The following is a 23,687-nucleotide window of genomic DNA, read 5'->3' on the forward strand; positions in this document are numbered from 1 at the left end:
AAGAAAGGAAAAGCCTAATTTATATCTGGCCCACTTGCCAGTTCATTCTGTTTCTAATCTTGCTTCAGACAACTAAATACAAACCAGTCCAGAAAGCTGTCACTCTGTTAAGAGCCAGTACAGGCTGGTTGCATTTGTTTTTCCATGGCCAAAGAGGCTCAATAGATGAAAAAGATACTCCTGTTCATTGCCAGGTGAATATAATTCTGTTTGACAACTGAAACAGGAAAATGAGTCTGTAATTACTAATAGCCTCTTTGGTCATAACCGTCGTGGAGGCACATACAAACATGGGATTTGTCTTTTCAGATCAGGCACTGGTCCAGACAGTCTGGTGTCCAGTCTTTGCCAATGGCTTCGTTGTCAGTGCGGGCTTACTAGAGAGTGCTCTGTTGGGCATGACAAAAACATCTGACCTTTTCATCTGACATCGCTTCCTCCTCACTCTCCATCTCCCAAATGGAAGTCACAAAGCATATTGCCAATCCTAATGTTTATTTGCCAGCAACATCTGACTGCATGGTACAGCCAGGTCAGTCCATCCTCGTCAGTACTGGCCCACATGGCTGCATGTACATATGAAGAGTTTCTTTTCTCATGAGCTGCTAAAAGAGCATTTTAGGCTCAAAGTATTACCTTGCTCGGGTGAGATCCAGAGGCTTAGTCACAGCTTGTCGTATTTGACATCCATTAAAATAAAGCGAATCTCCGTGGGCGTAGGGTGCCAGCTGTCCACATCCATTCCCTATCACTCCCCCCTGAATGGTTTCCCAGTTTATTTCAGTGACTCTTTCAGATTCAAAATTATCTTTGATATAACTGGGGAGGTCATGGCTAAAAACAGAGCAGTCATCACCTAGAAATGACACAGTGAAGTTATAAACCACAAAAAACCCAAAAGAATTGAGAAAATTGAGTTACAGTTCATTGTAATTCCATTCAAGGTTGTGGCCCAATATACAGTGTGAGCACAGGCTGAATATATTTCAGAAGATCCATTAATAATATGCACATTGCTGTACAGCATTAATTTTTAGAAATTTGAGGCTGTGAGTCTTATTTTTTTACATCAGTATAACTTCAAGAACTGCAGTACGGTTTCTCCTATTTTGCATTGATGCCAGTATGAGAAACCTCAAATTGCTGGTTGAAGGGAAATGCTTCTAAAACAGGGAAGGGATCTGATCTTATAAAGTTAGGAGACTCTCTCCTGGAACATTAAACACTGGCTCCACTCCCACAAAGCACTCATAATTTAACGAGGGCACTCAGGTACCATTAGGCATGTGCTTAGCTGCATTGAGGGATTCAAGCAGAACACTCTGTCCTGATGGGGCACAGAACTGAGTCCCTTACAGGTGCCAGTCACCAACATCTGGATCCCATGTACACGTTCCCTGGGAGTGCATGCACCCTTGGAAGGAGTACAGGGGTGGAAGCCATTTCTGGGTAAGCAGGTAGCCATGTTCTGCCTTCAGTGCCAGACAGGGGAGACTACTGACTCAATCCAGAAAGAGTAAAGCGAGGGAAGAGCTGTTATTTGCAGCTCTGTCAAATTATTAATTTAGAATTTGTTACTCAAGCATTCCAGTGATTAATTTAGACATGACACATCACTCTGTCTCTTTGTTTAATTTTGGGCTAGATTAGACTGTAGCAGATGTATAAGAAGGAAACTGAAGAAATGAAACCTTGGTATCCTTCATCACAAATGCAAATGGCTCCAGTTGTGCAATATCCATGGCCACTGCAGAGCTTAGGGCACGCTTCCCCGATGTACACGTGGTCAATTGCCCAGCTTTGTTTCTCTAGTTCTTCTCCCTTCTGAATCCACCTGAACTGAGTTGCACTGCAAATATCAAAGTCCAAACACAGTATTATGATATCTAGCAATTAAACACATCTGTACAGTGACATTCAAATACACCAGCAGCAGAAGTAATGAAAAATGTCATAGGAGGGGGCTGTGACTTCAATAACTGGAAAGACCCACCCTGAATGGGTGGCTGCTACATCATTGGCAGTAGCCACTTCTATTAACAAAAAGCTTCCTGAAAAACATTAATTATGTATCAGACCTAAATCCAGCAATAACGAAGCATTTTTAACTCACCAGCTGTTCCACGTGAACAGTGCCAGCAAGACAGCTGATATTTTATAGGTCCACAGTGAGCTGACCTTTCAATAACCTACCTGGATGAGACATGATCAGGCAGCTGGAGAGTTATTCTTCTCCACATAGAGCTGTTGACAGAATTATAGATGGTAGCTTCATGGAACTGAAATGGGGAGCAGCCAATGCTATTAGATGAGGAAGGAAGACAGTGTGTCTGGACAAGCTGCCATGAGTCTGTCCTGCAGGAAACAAAACAACGAAAAAAAAGTTTTAGAACAACTGAAAGAATAATGAAAGGGAAACAGGTAATTCTAAGGGTCATGGCATTGCCTGTCTTACTAAACAAACCCAAGAGATTGTCAGCAATAGTTTCCATGCTCCGTAGCCACAAATAGCCAACGGGTGAGAGGCTGAAGCACCAGTGAAGCCAGGGAGGACTTTCCAGCACCAGGTTTGAGTGCTGTGAAGCCCTTGGTGGTGGTACACACAGCAGAGTCCAACCCGGAGCTCCTCTGGGCTGGCATGACAGAAGGATTTATTTAGGAATCTGCTCCTTAGTCTCTCTCTTACACTGTTCAGAAGAGTCCCAACAGAATTTGCTCCATGTTCATCCACAGTCATTTGAGCACAGAATATACCTTCATTTTTACAAATTATAATGCACTACTATACTACAGCACAGGAGACAGTGTTGTTAATTGTTTTCTAGTTAAAGACCAATTCGGAGTTAAGTAACTCTTCATTACAGCTTGGTCCTAAATATATAGTCCTGTATCATACTAAACCAACAGTTTCCTGTGAATGTGGTTTTCTGCAAGCACATTTTTAACAGGCGCATGCCCATGACTGTAACTGCAAGCTCAGTGCCATGAATCTGTCAACATCTGGGATAAATTATACAGAGAATTTACAGGAGTTATGTAGACAAATCCCAGTGCTTGCACACAGGCTTTGTTGAGATCCTGCTACAAGATGAATAGCAAAGTAATTGCTTTAATAAATAAAAGCTCTCTAGGTTTTTACTATTATACTGTGTGTTTCTTTTAGGTCTATGCATTCTGCTGTTATTTACCTGGCATCCTTTGTATACTCCAGCATCACAGAGTGGAGGTCCCCACAAGAAGTTGCCTCACAGCCAACCACGATCTATAGCACAAATAAAATTGGCTGCTATAGCAAGTCAGGTAGACATTTAATGTGATATATATTGAAATCTTGCTCTCCTTTTGTTTTCATTACAGGGTGTATAGAAGAGATTGCCAACTTAGATCTTGGACAAAATCCATCAAAAGTGGATGGAAAACAAAAGACCCGGTATTTCAGACACTGCTTTTACTTAATGAATTTTACTTCATTGCTACTGTTATTTTCAAATAGAATCCTAACACTACGTTCCTAAAGTTCAAATTAAATATCTAAACAAACATTGTTTCTGAAACACAAAGATGTGGTAGCTCCTTGGCATTTCAGAAAGTGAAGTACTTAACTATCTATTAATTACTTATGAAATTTATAACTCATAATGATAAACATGTGAATATAAACTTCAGTCAATTCAATTTAAGAACAGAATTATTCTGAATATTTAAAACAATAAATATATTTGTGTCATATTAGAGTGGAAAGATAACAGTACCCAATGTACTGTACTGAATAGATAACAAAAAGCTAAATTTTAAGAGCTTCAAAACCAAATGGCAGCCATGCACAAAAGCTGAGTTCTTAGTTTAGAAATAAAATCTTTGTTGTGCCTGGTGAAGAAAAAGGAGGAGAGAGTCAGGAGAGAAAAACTTTGCAATGAGATTTTAGTAATATGAACTATTAAATGCTGATTGGTTACCATAATCTTGGCCTTAAAATAGAGGAAAAATATGACAGGCTGGGTAAAATAAGCAGCTTGGGGGGGGTCTTGGCATTCAGTAGTAAAAAGCATGTCAGACTCCTTTTTTATATAATGTCTTTGAAGGTGGCATGCTGTGTGAGTGGGAGAAGCAGTGCTTTAGGGATTATCCTAGTCAATATAAAATAGACAACAATGTTGAGAAAAGGTGAAAAAAATTGATTCGTGGAAGATTGAAAATTCTGGAACTGTCTTGTCAAACAGAAAAGCAAGAAAAAAAAAACATAACAAGAAAATGGATGACTATTTTGATAACCCTGCTTTCCTATTAGTTTCTGACATATTTAAGACATGGTGCTTGGGGAAGGGCTTAGAACATATCTGTACAACAAGTACATGTTGCCTTTGGCCCTATGCAGAATTCTACCGTAAAACAAAGTAAAATATTCAGAAATGTTTCTCTGATTATTTAGGTCATTTGCCATGACACAAGTAAGTAGAAGGGGTACTTCTGCTAGAGCACTTTTGCATTTTCCATATGCCACTCTTCTCCAGCCTGCCTCCACCTTGCTGTTTCTGCTTATTCACAAATTAGAGGAAAATGGCATACATTGCATGGTGTGTATTCTCACCTTAGAAAATAATTCCTACTGTATCTGATGATCTAGTAATTTCAAGAAAAAGGGATGAGACTTCCAATCCCTCTCAGTAACCCTCAAAGCATACAGACAGTCAGAATAATTTGACATTTAACATTCATGCAATCTTTCTGGTTCTCATTACCTACACTTCAGAATTTTCTTTAAATTCTAATAAAAAGTCATTATTAATTATTCATCCAATAGGGCATTCTAGTTGGAAGAAGAATAATTTCTGGAGACACATTAGATGATTTTTCATTGCATAGTTTACTTTGGAGAGAGAGAGAACATTTCTTACTTTAAACTGCATCATGTATCCTGGCTGTATAATGAGCTCCCTGGAGGACAAGATGTTGTGTGTTTTGTCTTTTTTCTTATTTGGCCAGTAGAGATGGAATGATGGATTTCCACAGAACCCTGCAGTCCTGACTGCATTAGGGTAAAAACTCCAGTTTTCTTCATGAGAGGTGCCTTCTATTAAGATGAGTTAAATACAATTACTGCATTGTCTCGGTAAACATCAAGGCTTAGTAATGAATCCATAGAATCACTAGATACAGTACTTTAGTGATATATACACTAAATATATGCTACCTGTCATGACACACAGTAAGCAAGCTAGTAACAGACGTAATAAAAACATCAGCTCCAGAGAGGTAATTAAAATGTTAAAATAATAGCACTTTAAAAAAATATGATTAAATAAAGCTTTACTACCAGGATTTTAAATGAAATGAGTTGGACTGAAAGAAAAATTTTTGCTTTTCTTATTCATATATATATATATGTATATACACACACACACATACATATCTGAATATACATGTGTATATATATTTACACACCACTATTACTAGCATGAAGAATAGCATATAAACAGCATTACTCTACAAAATGAAAAATTTGCAGAGTTAAAAAAAAATAAGTGTGCTTGCAAGCTCACGGGGCTTATCTTAGATAAGATAATGCCAGACAACAGATTAGCTGTCACAGCCTGTCTTACCATCATCAAATGTATCTACCAGCTGGCTGGGGTTGATCTCTGCTCCTCCAATCAGGATGTTATCCAGCGCCCACTGCGCCCGGTCAGGACCTGAAACCACAATCCCGTTGCTGATGGTAAAAGGCTGCCACCAGCGCAAGCGGGTTGTATTGGTCAGAGCGTGTTCGGGGAGGAGGATGTAGTCATGCCTGACTGAGATGTATTTTTGATAATCCATCTCATGAAGCAAAGTCCAGGATATCCCTAGAATGAAAAGATGCAGGTTTAGTAATAAAAACAAGTGTATGGTAGAATCTTCTAAAATATTAAAGGAAGAAAATAGGAAATAAAAAATAATAGCTGTGGTCTTCTGATAGATAAATCTTAACTTCTAAGGGTGGTTGGCAACTGCTACTCATTGCAAGAGCAATCTTGTAAGTGTATAAAGGAATCAAGTTGGCTGGAAGCCACCGATTACTGAAATCAGGCAGGAGTATTATGGAAAACTCCTGAGCAATAGATGGAAATTTTAGATGGGGAAAAAAATTCACAAGGACAAAAATAACATTACAATTAAAAATTATCTTATTATTTTGGATGTCTCTGACAACCTCTCAGATATTGATGGTGCTTGAATACAGAACAAGGCTGTAGCTTAGCTGAAACTACAGGATGTACTTGCCTCCATCAATGGAATAGTCTAGCAGCACTCCCTCCTTTCTGCAAGTTGGTCTGTGGCATGTTGTCATGTTGTTTTCACTCCCAATTCTGCCCCAGTACTGTAGAAACCTAAGAGTAAATGTATACATTTACATCTGTTAAAGATCTGCACAAATCAAGAAGTTTGCTTTCTGTTAGCAGATGTGCTGTAAATGTTCAAAATACCGCCATTTTTAAGCAAGTAACATCAAAGTACAAGTAGAACAAAGGTTCCTAAAAACATGGCCTAGTAATTCTCATGGGAACCTCATGAAATTCAGCAAAGTCCTGCCCTGGGGAGGGCCTAACTCCTTGCAATGGTACTGCCTGGGGACTGACTGACTGGGAGCCACTTTGCTAACGGTTCCCTGGGAGTCCTGGTGGAAAGGGAGCTCAATGTGAGTTAACAAGGTGCCCTTATATCCATGAAGGACATAAAAGAAGTTGATACACTGAGGCAAGGTCAGGGGAGGCCACTGGCATGGTTGGGGCTGGAGCATGTGCCCTGTGAGGAGAGGCTGAGGGACCAGGGCTGGTTCAGCCTGGAGAAGATGGCTGGGACTGGGAGACAGTGGTGACATATCGAAACAAGGGAGGTTCTGATTGGATATAACAGGGTGGGGGGGGGGGGGGGGGGGGGAAATACCACTGTGAGAGCAACTCAACACTGGAACAAGCTGTCCAAAGAGACTGTAGGATCTCTGTCCTTGGAGTTTTTTCAAGACCCAAGGGGACAAAGCCCTGAGCAATGTGGTCTGAATTCAGTGTTGACCTGGCTTTGAGCGTGTGGTTGGACTAGAGACTCCCTGAGGCCCCTTCCTTCCTGAAACGTTGTGTGATTCAGAGAACTCTTGGTGAATTACAGAAGTGAGAGTGTGTGGCTTCATTAAAGCCATACAGTCAAGGTAAATGATGTTGAGGTTGTCTTCTACATCATGTCCTTAGCTTGTCTAAACTGACATAATCCCACTGCTCTCCAGTTAAGTCATCCTTTTCTACAGCACGTGAGTGGAGTGGGTCTTGTATGGGCATCCAAGAGAGGACAACCGGCAGAGGTTATGTTCTGAACTCAGTGGGAGACTGTCCTGGTTTCAGCTGGGATAGAGTTAATTTTCTTTCTAGTAGCTGGTATAGTGTTATGTTTTGGGTTCAGTATGAGAAGAATGTTGATAACACACTCATGTTTTCAGTTGTTGCTAAGTAGCGTTCAGACTAAGTCAAGGATCTTTCAGCTTCTCATGCCCAGGCAGCAAGAAGGCTGGAGGGGCACAAGGAGTTGGGAGGGGACACAGCCAGGGCAGCTGACCCGAACTGGTCAAAGGGGTATTCCAGACCATGGGATGTCATGCCCCGTGTGTAAACTGGAGGGAGTTGGCCGGGAGGGGCAGGTCACTGCTCGGGAACTGACTGGGCATCACTTGGTGGGTAGTGAGCAATTGCATAGTGCATCACTTGTTTTGTAAATTCCAATTCTTTTATTATTATTGTAATTTTATTATTGTTATTATTATAATTATTTTCTTCCTTTTTGTTCTATTAAGCTGTTCTTATCTCAACCCATGAGTTTTGCTTTTTTTCCCGGATTCTCTCCCCCATCCCGCTGGGTGGGGAGGAAGTGAGCGGCTGTGTGGTACTTAGATGCTGGCTGGGGTTAAACCACACCAGAGACACAGCTGGTGACGCCAGGAGTGGAGACAGCAATGCCCAGGAGACTGCAGTATCTCACCACTTTGCAGGACAGGCTTTGCTGACCCTAGCACATTCCTGGGAAGGGGGACCTGCTGCTTCACCTGGACATGGGAGACCCTTCCCACTGTGCTAGGGTGAGCCTTGCTCTCTGTGACTCATCTGAAAGCATCACTGCCTTGACAATCATCATCTTCTTAGTGTCTACCTGAGATAGTTCTATGAGTGTGGTGTCCTAGGAATTCCCTGAGCTACAAGCTATGTTGCCTGCTGCTTTGTCAGTGTTTAACAGAGTTCCCCATTAAAATGACATGGAAACATGACCTACTTTGCTCCCCGTAGGTCCAGATCTTGAGTGACAGCCTGCCTTACAGTCGCACCTCCAAAATACAGAGTTGTATCTTCTGCGAGAATCCCACACTCAGTACATGTATTTCCACCTTCTAAGGACATCCATAGATCTGGTTTAATTTCTTCATTGTCAAAGCGCTCTTTCAGGAAAGTCTGTAAGTAAGGTGTTTAACATAAAGCACAGGTAATCATGATCTTAAGCCTTTCTGATGACCACAGATGGAACTGACCTAAACATGTTTGAAGGGCTCATGAACACTAAAAAATTTTTTTCAGAGTGACTGAACATAATCACTTCTGGCTGAATATTTAGCCACTTGAACGGTATTGTCCAAATGTGAAAATATGTTAGGGCTAAATTTTAAAATACTTGGGAGGTAATCCAGCACACTAAAATTTGCATGTGCAAATGAATGGGTATATCATGTTTGCGCAGTAAGGTTTTGGTAGCCGGGAGGCTACAGGGGTGGCTTCTGTGAGAAGCTGCTAGAAGCTTCCCTGATGCCCGACAGAGGCAATGCCAGCCGGCTCCAAGACCGACCCACTGCTGGCCAAGGCTGAGACTATCAGTGACGGTGGTAGGACCTCTGGGAGAACAGATTTAAGAAAGGGAAAAAAATTGCAGTGGGCACAGAAATGGCAGCCAGAGAGAGAAGTGAGAACATGTGAGAGAAACAGCCCCACAGACCCGCAGGTCAGTGCAGAAGGAGGGGGAGGAGATGCTCCAGGCGCCGGAGCAGAGATTCCCCTGCAGCCCGTGGGGAAGACCCTGGTGAGGCAGGCTGTCCCCCTGCAGCCCAGGGAGGTCCACGGGGGAGCAGATCTCCACCTGCAGCCCGGGGAGGACCCCACACTGGACCATATGGATGCCCAAAGGAGGCTGGGACCCCATGTGAAGGCTGCGCTGGAGCAGGCTCCTGGCGGGACCTGTGGCCCCATGGAGAGAGGAGCCCAGGCTGGAGCAGGTTTTCTGGCAGCACTTGTGACCCTGTGGGGGACCCACGCTGGAGCAGTCTGTGCCTGAAGGACTGCAGCCCGGGGAAGGGACCCACGCTGGAGCAGTTCGTGAAGGACTGCAGCCCATAGGAAGGACCCACATTGGAGAAGTTCGTGAAGGACTGTGTCCCATGGGAGGGACCCCATGGTGGAGCAGGGGAGGAGTGAGGAGTCCTCCCCTGAGGAGGAAGGAGCGGCAGAGACAAGGGGTGAGGAACCGACCCCAAACCACATTCCCCGTCCTCCTGTGCTGCTGGAGAGGGAGAGGTAGAGAAAATTGGGCATAGAGTTGTGCCTGAGAAGAATGGATGGGTGGAGGGAAGGTGTTTTAAGATTTGGTTTTATTTCTCATTACCCGACTCTGATTTGATTGGTAATAAATTAAACTAATTTCCCCAAGTCAAGTCATTTTTGCCCGTGACAGTAATTGGTGAGTGATCTCTCCCTGTCCTTATCTTGACCCATGAGTCTTTCATTATATTTCCTCTGCCCTGTCCAGCTGAGGGGGGAGTGATCGAGCAGCTTTGGTGGGCACCTGGCATCCAGCCAGGGTCAACCACCACAATGGGTCTTATTCACAACTGTGGTTATTTAAGGGTATGTAACACCACTCCAGTACATATCTAGTATGTGTGGGAGAAATTGCTATTCTATATTTTTTCCCCCAGCAAAACCAGTACTGCAATGAAATTTTAGGGTTATTGTAGTGAATATGCATTTATGCTACTGTATGCACAAATATTTGCAGAGAAAACCATCTAGAATATATCTCTGATTTCCACTTACCTCCAGGTATGCAGTAAAACCAATGCCATGAGTGAAATCCTTGCTTTAAGGAGATAGTAGTAAAACTCCCCTAGAATTGCTATTGCTAGCATTTTATCCCAAATGTCCTTAATGTGAAGAATACATTACTAATTAAAAATTGCAAACAGATAATATTTGTCCATGTAATTAGTATCTCAGATGAAAACCAGAAGGTTATAATAATTCAAATGACATGATAAATGAAAAGTTAAGTAGTTAAATTCTCTTTAGACAGAATGCTGCTTAACCTGTTGTTTCTGTGGAGGGCAGACCTATTCTGTTCTTATCTGATGTAGAAAAAATGAGATGGTAAACACTGCATTTTAAACTAATTTGGGGTTCCTTACATATTCTTTTCTATTATGTTAAGTTTTAAAAATATTTTAACTTTTAAATTAGCAATATCTAACTAGATTTCACTCACTTGTTATAGGGTAACACTACTAATAGGTAGGTGAATTCATTTTATGTAATTTTATGTAATTTTCTTGTATTATTTACTTCAGTAAGCTGTTTCATAATAAAGACAATCTTTCTACAGGTCTTGATCAAATATAATCATATGTGCAAGCGTGATTTAGATCATATAATGATGATCTAAGGATGAACAGTGAACTTTATCACAGCTTTTTCAGGCAGTGTTACATGCAAAGGAACAAACCCGTCCTTCGATACTGCAGTAATAGTTTTATTAAAAAATTATAAAAGGGCTGAAAATGGATTTGAGTATCTTTAGGCTGACAGGAATCAAAGCTAAATTTCCAGTGGGATCTCTCTCTCTCTCTCCCTCTCTCAGCCAAACACATGGCAAAATTCATTCTTTAAAACATGCAATAAAATTACCTTCAATGTTTGTGTCAGATAGCAGTTTGGACCCGAATACCCAGGATCACAGATGCATTGCTCATTCAGGCAGTCTCCATGACCTCTACAGTTTTCCAGACAACCAGGGCCCAGATAGAAATTATCGATGGCCCACTGCATATCTGAGTATTTCTGGTAGAACCGAAACCTCACGGGACTAGATATAAAGGAATGAAGAAAAACAAGACATATGTATAAAACAACTTCGCTCAATTGAAAAAAGGTGGGTGAAACACAATGTGCTTATGACTGTACTGTGCTCCAAGCTTCCACAAGTTAATATCTGGTAGTATCTGTTGAACTGATTTTATACATATCTGTATCTTCTTCTTCACGTGTGTACTCACTGCGATCTATGGATGGATTCCAGACACTGCTGGAGCTGGAAAAAGCTATTCCAGCTTCTTGCAAGAGAATTTCAATTTTGGTCATACTTCCTGAGTAGTTTACTCAAAGAATAGAAAATATTTTACTTTTACTGAAAAAGACAAATGGTTTGCATATGTGTGGACTACTGCAGACAATAAGGGTAACTTTTCCACTCAGTAAGGTCATAAATCTACTCTTTAAGTGACCACAGCTGTCTGAACAGAGCAGAACATGCTGTACAGGAGCAGACTGCAGAGAAGCAAGGATAACTTTGCTGGTTGTTCAGACCAAGAGTCACGGTCAATCCTGGTTGATAGGAAATAAAATTATGCAGCATACAAAATAAATGTGAACGCTGCTAGTCTGCACTTTCCTTGAAAGAAAATGAATAGGCAGATGTATCCCCTGTTGTGTTTTCCAGAAGGTACTGAATCCAAGACAAAATGACTACTGAATTCGTACTTACTTGCCCACAAGGTTTTCAGGCAGTGAGTAAGTTACTCTTTTCCATCCTTTTGTGGGAAAGAAGACAGATGGCTGTGAAACACTTCCAGAACATTTTGGATCAGCTGGTAAACACTGAGGTACTAAGTAACTCCAGCTAACGCCAAAGTCAGTGGAATACTGCACATGGACCTGATTTTGTGCAAGTTTTTCTGAGGTTTTACATCCAACAGAAACCTAATAAGGAAGAGAGCATAAGTAAATTAGAATTAATTGTGATGGTGGTTAGAGTTTAAAAAAATGTTTGAACCTGAAAACTGACTGCAGAATTTTGCTTGAAGTGATGGCAGTAACAGTGCTTGTATGGTACCAATCATCTGTAGATCTCATCAATATTCCCAAGACTGAGAACAGGCACCATATTCTGAGTTTCATTTTCTTCTAGCTAGCTCACATTTCTGGATTTCCAGGTTTTGACGCTTGTGCCATATACCCTAGTACACCATAATTAATAAAGTTAATGTCCCCTCCCCACAACCTAAGATTTGAGTATTTCGGAGGAGGACACCCAGCTTGATTATGTTAGGCGGACCGTCTTTATGGGACAGATGTGCAAGGAGCTCTTAAAACTTCCATATACTGATGGGTTATTTCTTTAATTTAGGTAAAGGGCTGTATGAAGGGCAGTTTGGGTGCAGGTTTGATGTGAATGCATGACAGCCTAGGAGTGGTGTGGACTACTTTGGAGCTGCTTTTCATTCACCAAGCAGCTGTAACAAAATAGGCACCTTGTTTATGTGTAATATCCGTATTACATGATGTCCATACAACTGCTGTGCTGGAAGAGAAGTCTGTGTCACCTCTGAGAACAGCCTGTGGTATTAAAGCTGACCAACACAGAGTAGGTGAGAAAAATGAGGATGGCCTAATAGTAACAATTTTCCCTGCAGGGAATGGCTCATGCATAGGCCTATACATCATCCTACTTCCTGAAAAATCTACTTAGACATGGAGAAAAATGTGTTTTTGAATAATTATATTGCAGACAGAGATTTTACCTTGAACTGCATAATCCAGCCCTCTGTAGGAGTCAGGTCGTGGGTGACTGCGTAGACCTCTCTGCCGTCATGGCTCCCACAGATCATGACACCATCAGGAGAATCACAAAACCTCTCAATTGAGCAATCATCATGGAATAACCAGTGTTCATTCACTTGAAAATGAATGCCAATGTCAGTAATATACAATGACAATATAAATTAAAGAAAACAGGGAGTAGTGTTAACCACTAAAGGTGATTCATGGCTTTATTTTTCAGCCTATGTGAGAATTATTTAGTACTGCTCCTGAGAATGTCAGTACCCCATCATTCCCATGTACGTATTTATTACATGTATCACATTAATTGCTCAAAGCACTTCTTACTACTCTCTTACATAGGCATTATAGCATTATTTTTTAATGTTCAAGAAGTAAGGATCTGAGATTTACTCAAAACATAAACTTCTGTTGCACTGGACATTATGGGAGAACTTTTTAATGGGTGCTGCCTACATGTCTGCACAAAGCATACCCCAGCATTGTTAGCTGTTAAACCTTGTAAACATCCAGAAATACATCCACTACAAAATTTAGTTCTAAAATGTAACAACTTCCCTAAAGAATGTTTAAAAAAGTTAGGAACTAGGAAACAGATACTCAGGTTAAAAAATCTGCTTAGAATAACCTGGCACTTTTTAATCGTCTTTTTTTTCTTTGAAGAGAAATTAATCTTCTAAGTAAATTCATGCAGTAAAAAAAGAAAAGTTACATTACATCTTTTCATTTTGCATTTTGTGAACTAAAAACAAAAGACAAGACCCCCTATAGCGATGGTATTGTCTGTGGTATCCATCACAGTAAGACAAAGATTCAGAGGCTCAGCAAGATTTGGAAATTGCTGCACTGACTTCCTGCTTTTTAACTTAGATCCACGTGAAACCTTTACCTGTAGTTTTGTCTTCCATGATCATGTCAAAGGCAATCCTCCCAGTGGGCCCTGCATCAGCAGGGGAGCGTTCATGCTGTGGCAGGGGAGCACTGCTGAATGTGTCGAGCATCACCGTCCTCTGGTCAGCTGAGCCGGAGATCAACACGTTGTCAATAGCCCAGTCGTTCTGATCCAGGCCATCGTGTTTAGGCTGCCACCAGCGGAAGCGCGTCCCAATGGTTTTGGCATCATAGGGAAGGAGGATGTTCACAAAGCTGAAATAAAAAGTGGAAATTAGTTGTAGGAAAGCCACAAGAGGAGGACACTTCTCAATGCTCTGTGCCAGGTGCTTTGACCAGGTCCACTCCTCTTGTTTCCTAGAGTATATGGAAGTTGGGAAAGAAGGAAAAGACTGGGTGATCTAGCCTATATTCCCCTATGGGAGATTGCTGAAACAAAAACCTTCCTGATCCCTCCCAATGTGATCCCTGGGGCAGGGGCTCAGAGCAAGGGGGGAAGGGCCAGCAGCCAGACTGTGGCATGGTTTGAGCAACCTCATGTGCTCCAACAGTACTTATGGGACCAAATGCAATGGTCTAGACTAGCAGGGTATGACCATAAGGTCCTAATTAAGGGAAATGTTAAGAAGAAGAATGTCCACAAGAACTGGACAGGCTGAACTCTTAAAGATCTGACATCCAAACCACAGCACTAACATGTCCCACAGGTTCTTACGAAACATTCAAGGCCACCTTCCTTTAGTACAAGAAATTATATATGCAGAAGAAGGTAGCTACAAACCCAGGCTTGCTGAACTGATCATAGAAAATTTCCATTAAGAGGCTCCAGGTGATTCCACCATTCACAGAATACTCCAGCAGCACTCCTTGGTTGCGGTTGTTAGGAGTTATCAGACATCCATACATGAAATAAAACTGGATGAATTCTGCACTGGTGAGGTTCAAGTCCACTGTAACTAACATACGGCTGCAACCCTTAAAAGCAATGAAAAAATACATTGGCTGGCAAAACTTACAAACATAAAAAGTGTTAGACTATGCAGTCACTATTAATACGACTTCATGCTGTAAAACCTTCAAAATTGTACAAAATTATACTAATTATAACCAAGGTAAAGCTACAACAGAACAATAAATGTTCTTTCCTGAGGACATAATTTCAGTTATGTTCCATCTTAAAAATTCCTGTTGTGTATTCATACACGTTGCTACTTGTACCTACAGCTTTACAACATTCAGTATCAAGAATTGTATTCACTTTTCTTCTGAATACAAGAGTTAAAAAACATCCATGCCCCCAGTGTAAAACACAAGGTTTTCCACACAGAATTAATGAATCACTGATTATGTGCTAATGGCTCAATTTATGCAAACCATCAAATGGCACAGCAATTTTAATATGTATGTTGTTCCATAATCCCTTATACATTTCACAGTGCTTCATTGCTTAGTCTATTTAATAGTTAGTGGTGCCTACTTAGTCCTACTGGAAGGAAATGGAAATGTAATGCATCTGTTAGTTTATTTTAGAAAACTTGCATCAGTTTGAAACTAGTTATAAATGTGCATGGAGGGGATCTACAAGCATACCTTTTTTTCTGGCTGGACCTACTCTGTAGGACCTGTCTGACCTTCAGCTAGGCAAAGGATATAAATTTTTTTTGTATGTTAAATATATTATGCTGGTGTTTTTTAACACCTTGCTATTTATTTAACTTTTTAAATCAGCCCCATTTATACTGTCAAATGGAGTGAGTTGGCCCCCGTGCTGAGCACACACCCCGCTGAAGTGAAGAGCCATCCCAGAGGCTACCGCCCCGCAGACTGTGCTCAGTTTGCCCCCATTCACTGTCAGCCAGTTCTGGTTCGATGGCGAGCGATTGAAGTTGTCTTTCAGTTGTGTCGGAAGGGGGGTCTCTGGCTCGTCACAGTACAGCCCACCCCAGTGTTCATCGCAGCTGCAGAGGAAAACAAATGCAAAATTCAGCTGGCAAAGGCTCTGCATGGAGGTTTAATCAGTGCCATGTTATTCCACATTAAGGTGCCATCTTATTCAGCGCAGAGGCAGTCTGCATCATTTACTAGCGCACAACTGGTATATGGGGGTTTCAAACATCTGCCACTTTTTGTAGTTAATATGAAACAAAAATGACTTTAGGAAGGCTAGTATTATGTATCATTCAAGCTGCTAATACAGCACAGAGTAAAATCAGTAAAATACATTGTACTTGAATAGATAAACCTAAGAGAATGTGCCAAGCCTAACAATGTTCTGCTAATGTTAAATTTTAAGTAAGTTTTTCTGTAAAATTTTAGTGGATGGGTACTTTCCTGTTGTTTATTTATATAGTTCCCCTTTTTTTTTTCTCCTCTGAAAAACCTTCTTATATTGTGTCAAAGACTGGATAACAGCATGGAAATGTGTTCTGCTACTATGCAGATTCCACCAGGGAGATCGTGCCTTGGTACTTCAGTGCTGTCAGGATAGAGGACAACACAATAATATGTCTATTCTGCAGTGGAATATATTTCTAACAAACACAGTCACAGCACAATTATACAACCATTCTCCCATTTCTGTTGCCATTTGTGGCTGGAAAAAAGCAATACATCCATCTGGAAGGTATTTCTCTGTTGCCAGACAGACAAATCTGGGGAGATCTGGTTGTTGTTTGTTAGCTTTGCAGGGCTCTATGTGGGCTGTTATACAGACAGTTAGAGGATCAAGCCAGTCTGCTTCCACTGGCAAACCCTACCATGGAGCAGAGGCATCAGGCCATCAAGCCAACACCAGTCCCAAGGCAAAATCTGGCCCTGTGAAGAACTGGTGTACATTGTTCTGCTTAGTGGACATGTCCCACCTCCAGCCCAGGTCTTCTGCACCCAGCACCAGGACGAGGGCACAGGGGCACAGCGTGAAACCTCTTGGGAATAAGGATGACATCTTCTGGGAAGCTCCTGGACTGTATATCCCTAGAGGGGTGTGCAAACTCAAGGGGTCCCTTCTCCCTACCTGGTGGGAGGGGAGCCAAGATGCGGCACAGGCAACAGCAGAGGCGATGCATTGCCACTGAAGAAAGGACCAGCCAGCATCACCTATGATGTGCCAACAGGCAGAGGTCTGGCAGAGCCAACCCCTGCACTTACCCTTCCTCTAGTTATTTCTATTCCCACGTGGTCCCGGTGCCCTGCTCTGTTTTAACAGCAAAATCAACCTTCCTTTTAAAAAGTGTATCAAAGTCTTTCCCACAAGTTCATTAACATGACAGAAGGAGTGAAATGCTACAGTGCTGGGCAGGACAGGGAATAAATGACACTCACACGCAGTTGTCTTGTGTGCACTTCCCATGGCCACTGCACATGTCTATGCAACCATCCCCAATGTAGATGTTATCAATTGCCCACGTTTGCTGCTTATCGAAAGGAGCAGGCTGGTGCCAGCGGAAACGAGTTGCTTGAGACCTTTGGGAGAGAAAGAAAACCAGAAAGGTAGTATTTCTAGCTAAGCTAATCTTTGTTTTGACTGAAAGGAAACATCAGTCTTGAGGATAGACTGCTCCTGGAAGGTTTGTTTGGTATCAACACAACCCAGGGCTGATTACTGACAACGGACAAGGTCCCTGAAAAGCCAAGAACAGGGTGCCCAGATTTTGAGAGCAGGACAAAGCACAGGTGCCTGATAGCATGCTGAAAGTGCAGCAGGTGGGAAAGGGATCACTGGTGAGAGCAAAGCAAGTGGGCTGTGGCTGGTGCAGTGGAGAAGAGGGTAGGAAGAAGGTGTTGTGCCCAAAGGGAAGCTCAGACCAGTCATAACCACGTCCCAGCACAAATCCAAACTTGAGGGATGGCTAGGAGCTGGATCAAGGCAGAATCACCCAAATCCTCCAAGTTTCATCCTGAGCCTGAGTTTTATTGCTTCCGTTCAAGTCAACACAGTAACCCAACTTTTTCTCTCTGAGTTCTCCCAGCTACACTTAGGTAAGAGCAGCTCTAGGGAGTGTGTTGGCTCCTAGGCAAGATGCTGCCATTTATAAATCTACAGGGGACAGGTGAGAGCGCCTGTGCAGGACTTGTGGCATGATCCTGGTTTTGCAGTTTCCTCCCTCCCCTCCATCCAGGGCTTGGCTCAGAATGTTAAGAAATTATCTATAGTGTGATCCTGGCTCCTTTCGGTAAATAATTTTCATTTTGTTGATTAAAGGGGGCCTAGCTCCCTATTCAAACACCTTGCTTTGATGTAGCTATATGTGAATTAAGTGTCTCAGCTCCCAAGATAGACGATGAAAACCTAGACAAAACAATTAGGGGACACCACATAGCTATTCAGCTCACGCAGCAGTAGATATCTATATTTGAATAGCTGTGAATAGATGAATTTCTGTAACTTATCAAAAGCCCGATTTTAAATTCAAGCTAGTCCATGTTTTGCTGTATAGCACTAGATGGCAGCCTTGAACTTTTTGTAGTCCTGTTTTGAAACTCAGAGAAGTCACAATTATTGTAAACACCAAAACAAATAAACAGCAGAATTCCCAAAATTTATTCAGTGTAAAAATACACCTTTTATGGTAAGGTCAATGTTATCCTATGAATTATTTCTTTACAAACATGTTACATGAGGTGAATGAATAACAAGTTTATCCAAAGAGAAATCTACTGCTGTGCTGTCTAGATGTTCACCAAATAGCATTTTTAAAAGAAATCCATAAACTGTGAGGAAGTCCCTTAGGAATAAAGACAAGCACCTGTATCTTACACTGCCTGCTTTAGATTTGGTGCTTCACTAACAATTTATGGAGCTGATGGTCCTGGGAGAAGCTTTGTGTTTGCATTTGCATTTTAAACTCAGCTCTGAGTAAGTTAAAACTAAGTGTTCATTTCCTTCTACAGGCCAGAGGTCAGATAGCACTCTGGGGTACATGAGCCCTAAAAGGCTATGTTAAGTATGGGTGCTGTGTGCTGGGCCAAGCTCTTCACTACGTAGACTGCATGTCCCTAAAACTTACAAGAACAAACAATTGGAGACACACACTGCTATTATACAGCTTGAAATAATAAAGTAGCATAAAAATTATATCGCATCTAGACTAAAGGGACTATTAGCTGCACTATTCCATATTCTAAAGCTTAATGTCCCCCTTGCTTGTGAGCTAAGGTTGTAATAATCTCTCTTATGCAACCCCTATCTTAGTATCTTTGGGAAATGGTATTACTTGAGGCAACAAATACAGTTATTGGATTGGACAGAAGAACAATCTTTGCCTCAGCAGGGCATCAGACTTCTTTTGACATATACTGCTCAAAAAACTTTTCAGTCTTAAAATCACAGTTATTCATAAACCTGAGTTTATCTTGGGTGGTGGATTCCTTTCAGGTCCAAATTCAATTGGTTTGGAACATCACACCCAGTCCTGATTTATCCTATCCAGCCCCTGAAAGCCCCTCCTGGACAGAAATTTACAGACGTTATACAAGAACTGTCGGGGTAATGGATTTTACAGACAATGTGTAATAAAGCAGTACAAAAGAGGAAGCAGAGGAGATCAATGCTGGGAAGAAGTCCTAAAAAAGCACTATTGACATGAAGCATTGCAGTGAAGATAGGGAAGTGTCTAGATGCCCCAAGTGATTAGTAATAGAACATGGGCTTTTCCACTACTAGTTTAAAAATGTGTGGCAACTATATAGGCACTCTCAGTACAATTGCTAAAGAATAAAGGTCTCTGTTTCCAAACTTCTATGTGCATTAGCTGGCATCTTTCATAACAACCTTCTCAAACAGGCATAGGCTCTGCCTGTGCTGTGGTACTTCTGTGCCTGCAGTTAGCTCAATCTATGCCTATGGGAGGATCTTGCGCTCAGCAACAGGAGCAAAGCTGTAGAGTCAAGTTCTGAGAGCCTAACGTCCATGCTACCTGTGTTTGCAGAGCTTTAATTTGGGCTAGCTCTACGCTGGCTTTATCAGGTGTGACTGCATGGAGAACAGTCACAGCTATCACTGCAAAACAGCACATCAAGAAGGATGCAAACTGGAAGGCTGAACTACCTAGTTGTCCCTAGATGGATCTTTTTGACAAACAAAACAAAAATCCAGCAGTTTTCAGGGCACTGGAGGGAACAGCATGGCAGCACTCTCAACAGCACTGCCAGTCCCAAACAGCTCCTTTCACTGCAGCCTCCCAACAAATCCCACAATTTTTCTTCCCTCAGAGACAAAACAAGGTAGGAAAAGGAAGAGAAGGTGAAAATGGGGCATGTGTAGAAACAAGGACGGGAACATCAGAGCTGAGAGAGACACAAAGGATACAAGGAATACACAGAAAAACAAGAAGCCTGGAAAGTGCTACATTTAAAACACCAGCTCATAGCCAACACCACCAAGCACAGGGTGCAGTGGGGATTCAGCCAGTCCAATTAGCTACCAAAACAACCAGAATTTAGTGAGGCTGATGATAACATGAGATTCTTTAAAAAGTTCTCTTATCCCTCCCCAGGACAAGACAGACAAGAATTTCCTATCTTTAAGAAAAGTAAATGCACGTAGTAGCTTTGCAATTTTTATGCAAAGCGGGATGGGGCTTCATTTACTTACTCTTACTTGTTGCTATATACATGGACCAAACAAAAATGGCAAGGTACAATTATTTTAACACTGTACTGTATCATGCCTCAATACACAGTTATGCATTTAGATTTATTCCGCAGAAAACCAGAGGGAGATACCTAGTATAGGGAGGCAGAGGCAAAGTAACCCGGGTCCATTTGTTGAAAGTGTCTGAAATGAGAATCCTCTGGAGATGGTACTTGTTGCATTCCACGTTAGTGGGAAGACAGTCTCTCAAAATCGGGTGCCAGGTCAGCCCAAGGTCCACTGAATATTCCAGTTCAATAGCTAAGGGTGGAAATATGGTTAGTTACTTAACTCAGAGCCTTACCTCCATAGGTCTACAATAAACTGGTAACCCCAGAGAGCGTTAGTCCCAAGTCTATGCTGACAAAATAACCACTCAAAACTTTTCAAACCCTTTTGTCAGTAGCACAAAGCTACCCCCTTTGGTGGCAGTGCTGTATATGTTACATGTTGCTGAGCAGGTATAGCTCACAAGAAGGCTGCAGTACTCCTCCGCATCCACCACCTAACTCAAGGGACTGCAGGTGCAAAGACAAAGTCATCTATCAAGTTGCCAGGGTTAAGTCAAGCCAATTTCTGTAGCTGCAGTGTGCAAGAGAGTGATGTGACAGCATCATGACCAGCAACTTTTTTTTGTTTTTCAGGCTGAAGGATGAGATTCAGCTGGATGTAATTGTTGTGTAAGGCAGAACAACACTCAAATTCAAACTTTTGGCTCTGTCACAAGATGGTTTACTCACTCTTCCACCCCCCTCCAGATCAGCTCATTTCATTATCCAGCATAAGCAATTTTAAATTGCGTTTGTTAGTCAGTGAGCTTGTTTTCATTCAAACACAGTCTAGCCATATTGAACTAATGTATTAATTTCTCAGCAAAAATCAGCAATTTCATTGTTTTGATGTTTATGGCTTATAAACTTTTATTATGAAAAATGAAGGTTAGTCAAGCTCACTAAGTACTTCAAGTTAAACTTTTATACAGCCATTAAAAAGTAAATAATAATAGGCACAGAACTGTAACTTGAAGTAAATGTTCCAGCTGCCAGGCATTCTGGCTGTGTAAAACATGGAGCGTGGTTGCAGTGACAGGGGTGATAAATCTGCTATCTTTTTAGATTACTGCAGACCCATTTCTTCTATCCTCATGCACAGAGAATGACCCTTAATCACCCAATTGGTCCTACTTGATGTCTACACACAGAAGACAGTGCTATAGACATACAAGGAGAAGTGGTTACAAACAAGGGTAAGTGAGTTTTTAGTGTTAAATCTCTGTCACCAAAATGAAATGCTTTGCTCATCATGACTGGAAGCATGATTAGGTAGTGTCCTGCCTAATTTAACACTAAGTTAAGATAATGGTAAGTTTAGTAGACAAAGAAACAAAAAAAGAATGACCTGTTTCTTTGCTAGTATATAGCTAAGCTGCCAAAACACTTTTAAATTTAGCAGAGATGACCTTAGGATGCCGCAGTCTTTTTAATAACAAAAGGAAAAAAATACTGTTAAGCATGTGAATAAGATATCTCAGTTACTTCCATTGGCTTCAGAACAGCAAAATCAGAGAAGCAACTTCTGGGTCTTCATGTAAAGTCTTCTTCCATTTTGTCGTGGTTTAACCCCAGCCAGGAACTAAGCTCCATACAGCTGCTCAATCACTCCCCCCCCCACCCAGTGGGATGAGGGAGAGAATCAGGGGAAAAAAAAGTAAAACTTGTGGGTTGAGATAAGAACAGGACACATTTTTATGCAGAATTCTAGAGAATATTCAGCAGCTCAGTGAATTAACACATGCTACATGCTGCAACAGATTGTATTCTCCTCCTCATAAAAAAAAATCTATACCCCAAACCGGTATGCTAAAGGAATGTGATTTAAGATGTACAAACAAGCATTCAAAAGGTAGGAAGACCTAATTCTTGTGCATCTTAAAATTCACATAATGAACCAATTTTTAATTTCTGTGTGATACGTATTGAGTGCAGAGCATGTTTTTGTTTACATGTGTATGTGTGTGTATATATATATATATATACACACATATAAAAGCATGCTCTGCACTGAATACACATCATATGGGAAAAAAGGAAGCTAGGCAATTAAAAATTGCATCATTATGTGTATATGTATATATACACATGTATGTGCATATATTTATGCATGCATTTATACATGCACACATACATATATATATACACATGTTTATTATTTCATATGGATGATACAAATTTTTGCAGTTGATGCTGACTTAGCGTGTGCCAGATATATGCTGATATAAATGAGTTCTTAGTTAAACACGTGCAAGTGATGTCTGACCTGAGACTTACTTCACGAAAAATGCAAAACCACAAAGCAAGAAACATATCCTGGGAACACCCAGCTGCTTATTATTAGAACCACAAGATCACCCCAAGCAGTGGATACCATATACTGGTAAATGGATTTGAGTAAAAAGACAGCTGTTAGTTTTTTCTTAAATGAACTGAACCGCAACTTAAGTGCTCAGAGGGAATAATGTACTTTAGTTTATCTTAGCCTTCAGACCCCTAGAATAAAAAAGATGGTATTACAATTCTTAACAGAAACATGCAGCTTGCTTTTGCTTCTCAGTTCTCATTATGATGAATAATGGAACCAGAAAACAAGAGAACTTTCCTGTAGAGGAGAGGAAGAGGAAGGGCAGGAATTACTACGAAGTGATTACCGTAACAGGAGTCTGTGACAGAGCAGGATGCTGCAAAATCTATTTGCAAGAAAGAGTCTTCATTGACAACAATGTCAGTGGTGACAACATAGCGGGTGCTAGCTTTCTCAATGAACACTAGAGCATCCCCAGTAGAGCCACAGACTGGCATCTTTGTTCCACCAGGATGGAGTAGCCACTTTCTACTATCCAGTGTGGTGAAATCATCTTCTAATACTGTATTGCCAGAGATGTTTCCTCCAATAAGAATCTGAAATATTAGGAAAGGAATTGTTATTGAAAAGAAAAAAATGTCTAGAAGTCTTCACAAATATACACGTGCCATAGCATCCTGGAGGAGGAAGAGATTTACCGATCTATGCATATATATTCTGCTGGTTCAAAATGGACAAATTTACTTTGTAAAGAGTTTAGGTTATGAGGAAGGGGAATATCTTTTTCCTATAAAGGGGTCTTAAAGAGATCAGTTCAGCTATACAAATCTAAAGTTTAGGGAGGTAAACTCCATCCTGGATGAAGTAAAACTGCTCACAAAAATAAATGTTGGTAGGTGCGAAGTGATTACATT

General features: G+C 41.2%; 1 protein-coding gene across 3 annotated transcripts in view; it reads right to left on the reverse strand.

Annotated features, from left to right (window-relative positions):
• RELN (reelin) overlaps positions 1-23,687 on the reverse strand; it is a 305,906-nt gene that overhangs the window by 12,478 nt on the left and 269,741 nt on the right. For all 3 annotated transcript variants that reach the window (XM_049814133.1, XM_049814132.1, XM_049814135.1), the window contains exons 45-61: positions 23,120-23,369; positions 20,508-20,676; positions 17,106-17,246; positions 15,565-15,742; positions 14,566-14,759; positions 13,783-14,039; positions 12,854-13,008; positions 11,818-12,032; positions 10,962-11,139; positions 8,293-8,468; positions 6,262-6,368; positions 5,601-5,843; positions 4,896-5,071; positions 3,189-3,262; positions 2,194-2,355; positions 1,692-1,849; positions 637-856 (exon numbers count right to left, since the gene is read on the reverse strand). In XM_049814133.1, the coding sequence (XP_049670090.1) occupies positions 637-856; positions 1,692-1,849; positions 2,194-2,355; positions 3,189-3,262; positions 4,896-5,071; positions 5,601-5,843; positions 6,262-6,368; positions 8,293-8,468; positions 10,962-11,139; positions 11,818-12,032; positions 12,854-13,008; positions 13,783-14,039; positions 14,566-14,759; positions 15,565-15,742; positions 17,106-17,246; positions 20,508-20,676; positions 23,120-23,369 (3,053 nt within the window). The remainder of the gene's footprint in view (positions 1-636; positions 857-1,691; positions 1,850-2,193; positions 2,356-3,188; positions 3,263-4,895; positions 5,072-5,600; positions 5,844-6,261; positions 6,369-8,292; positions 8,469-10,961; positions 11,140-11,817; positions 12,033-12,853; positions 13,009-13,782; positions 14,040-14,565; positions 14,760-15,564; positions 15,743-17,105; positions 17,247-20,507; positions 20,677-23,119; positions 23,370-23,687) is intronic.

The sequence above is a fragment of the Accipiter gentilis genome, chromosome 11 (assembly GCF_929443795.1).
Source record: "Accipiter gentilis chromosome 11, bAccGen1.1, whole genome shotgun sequence".
Classification (NCBI taxonomy): Eukaryota; Metazoa; Chordata; class Aves; order Accipitriformes; family Accipitridae; genus Astur; species Astur gentilis.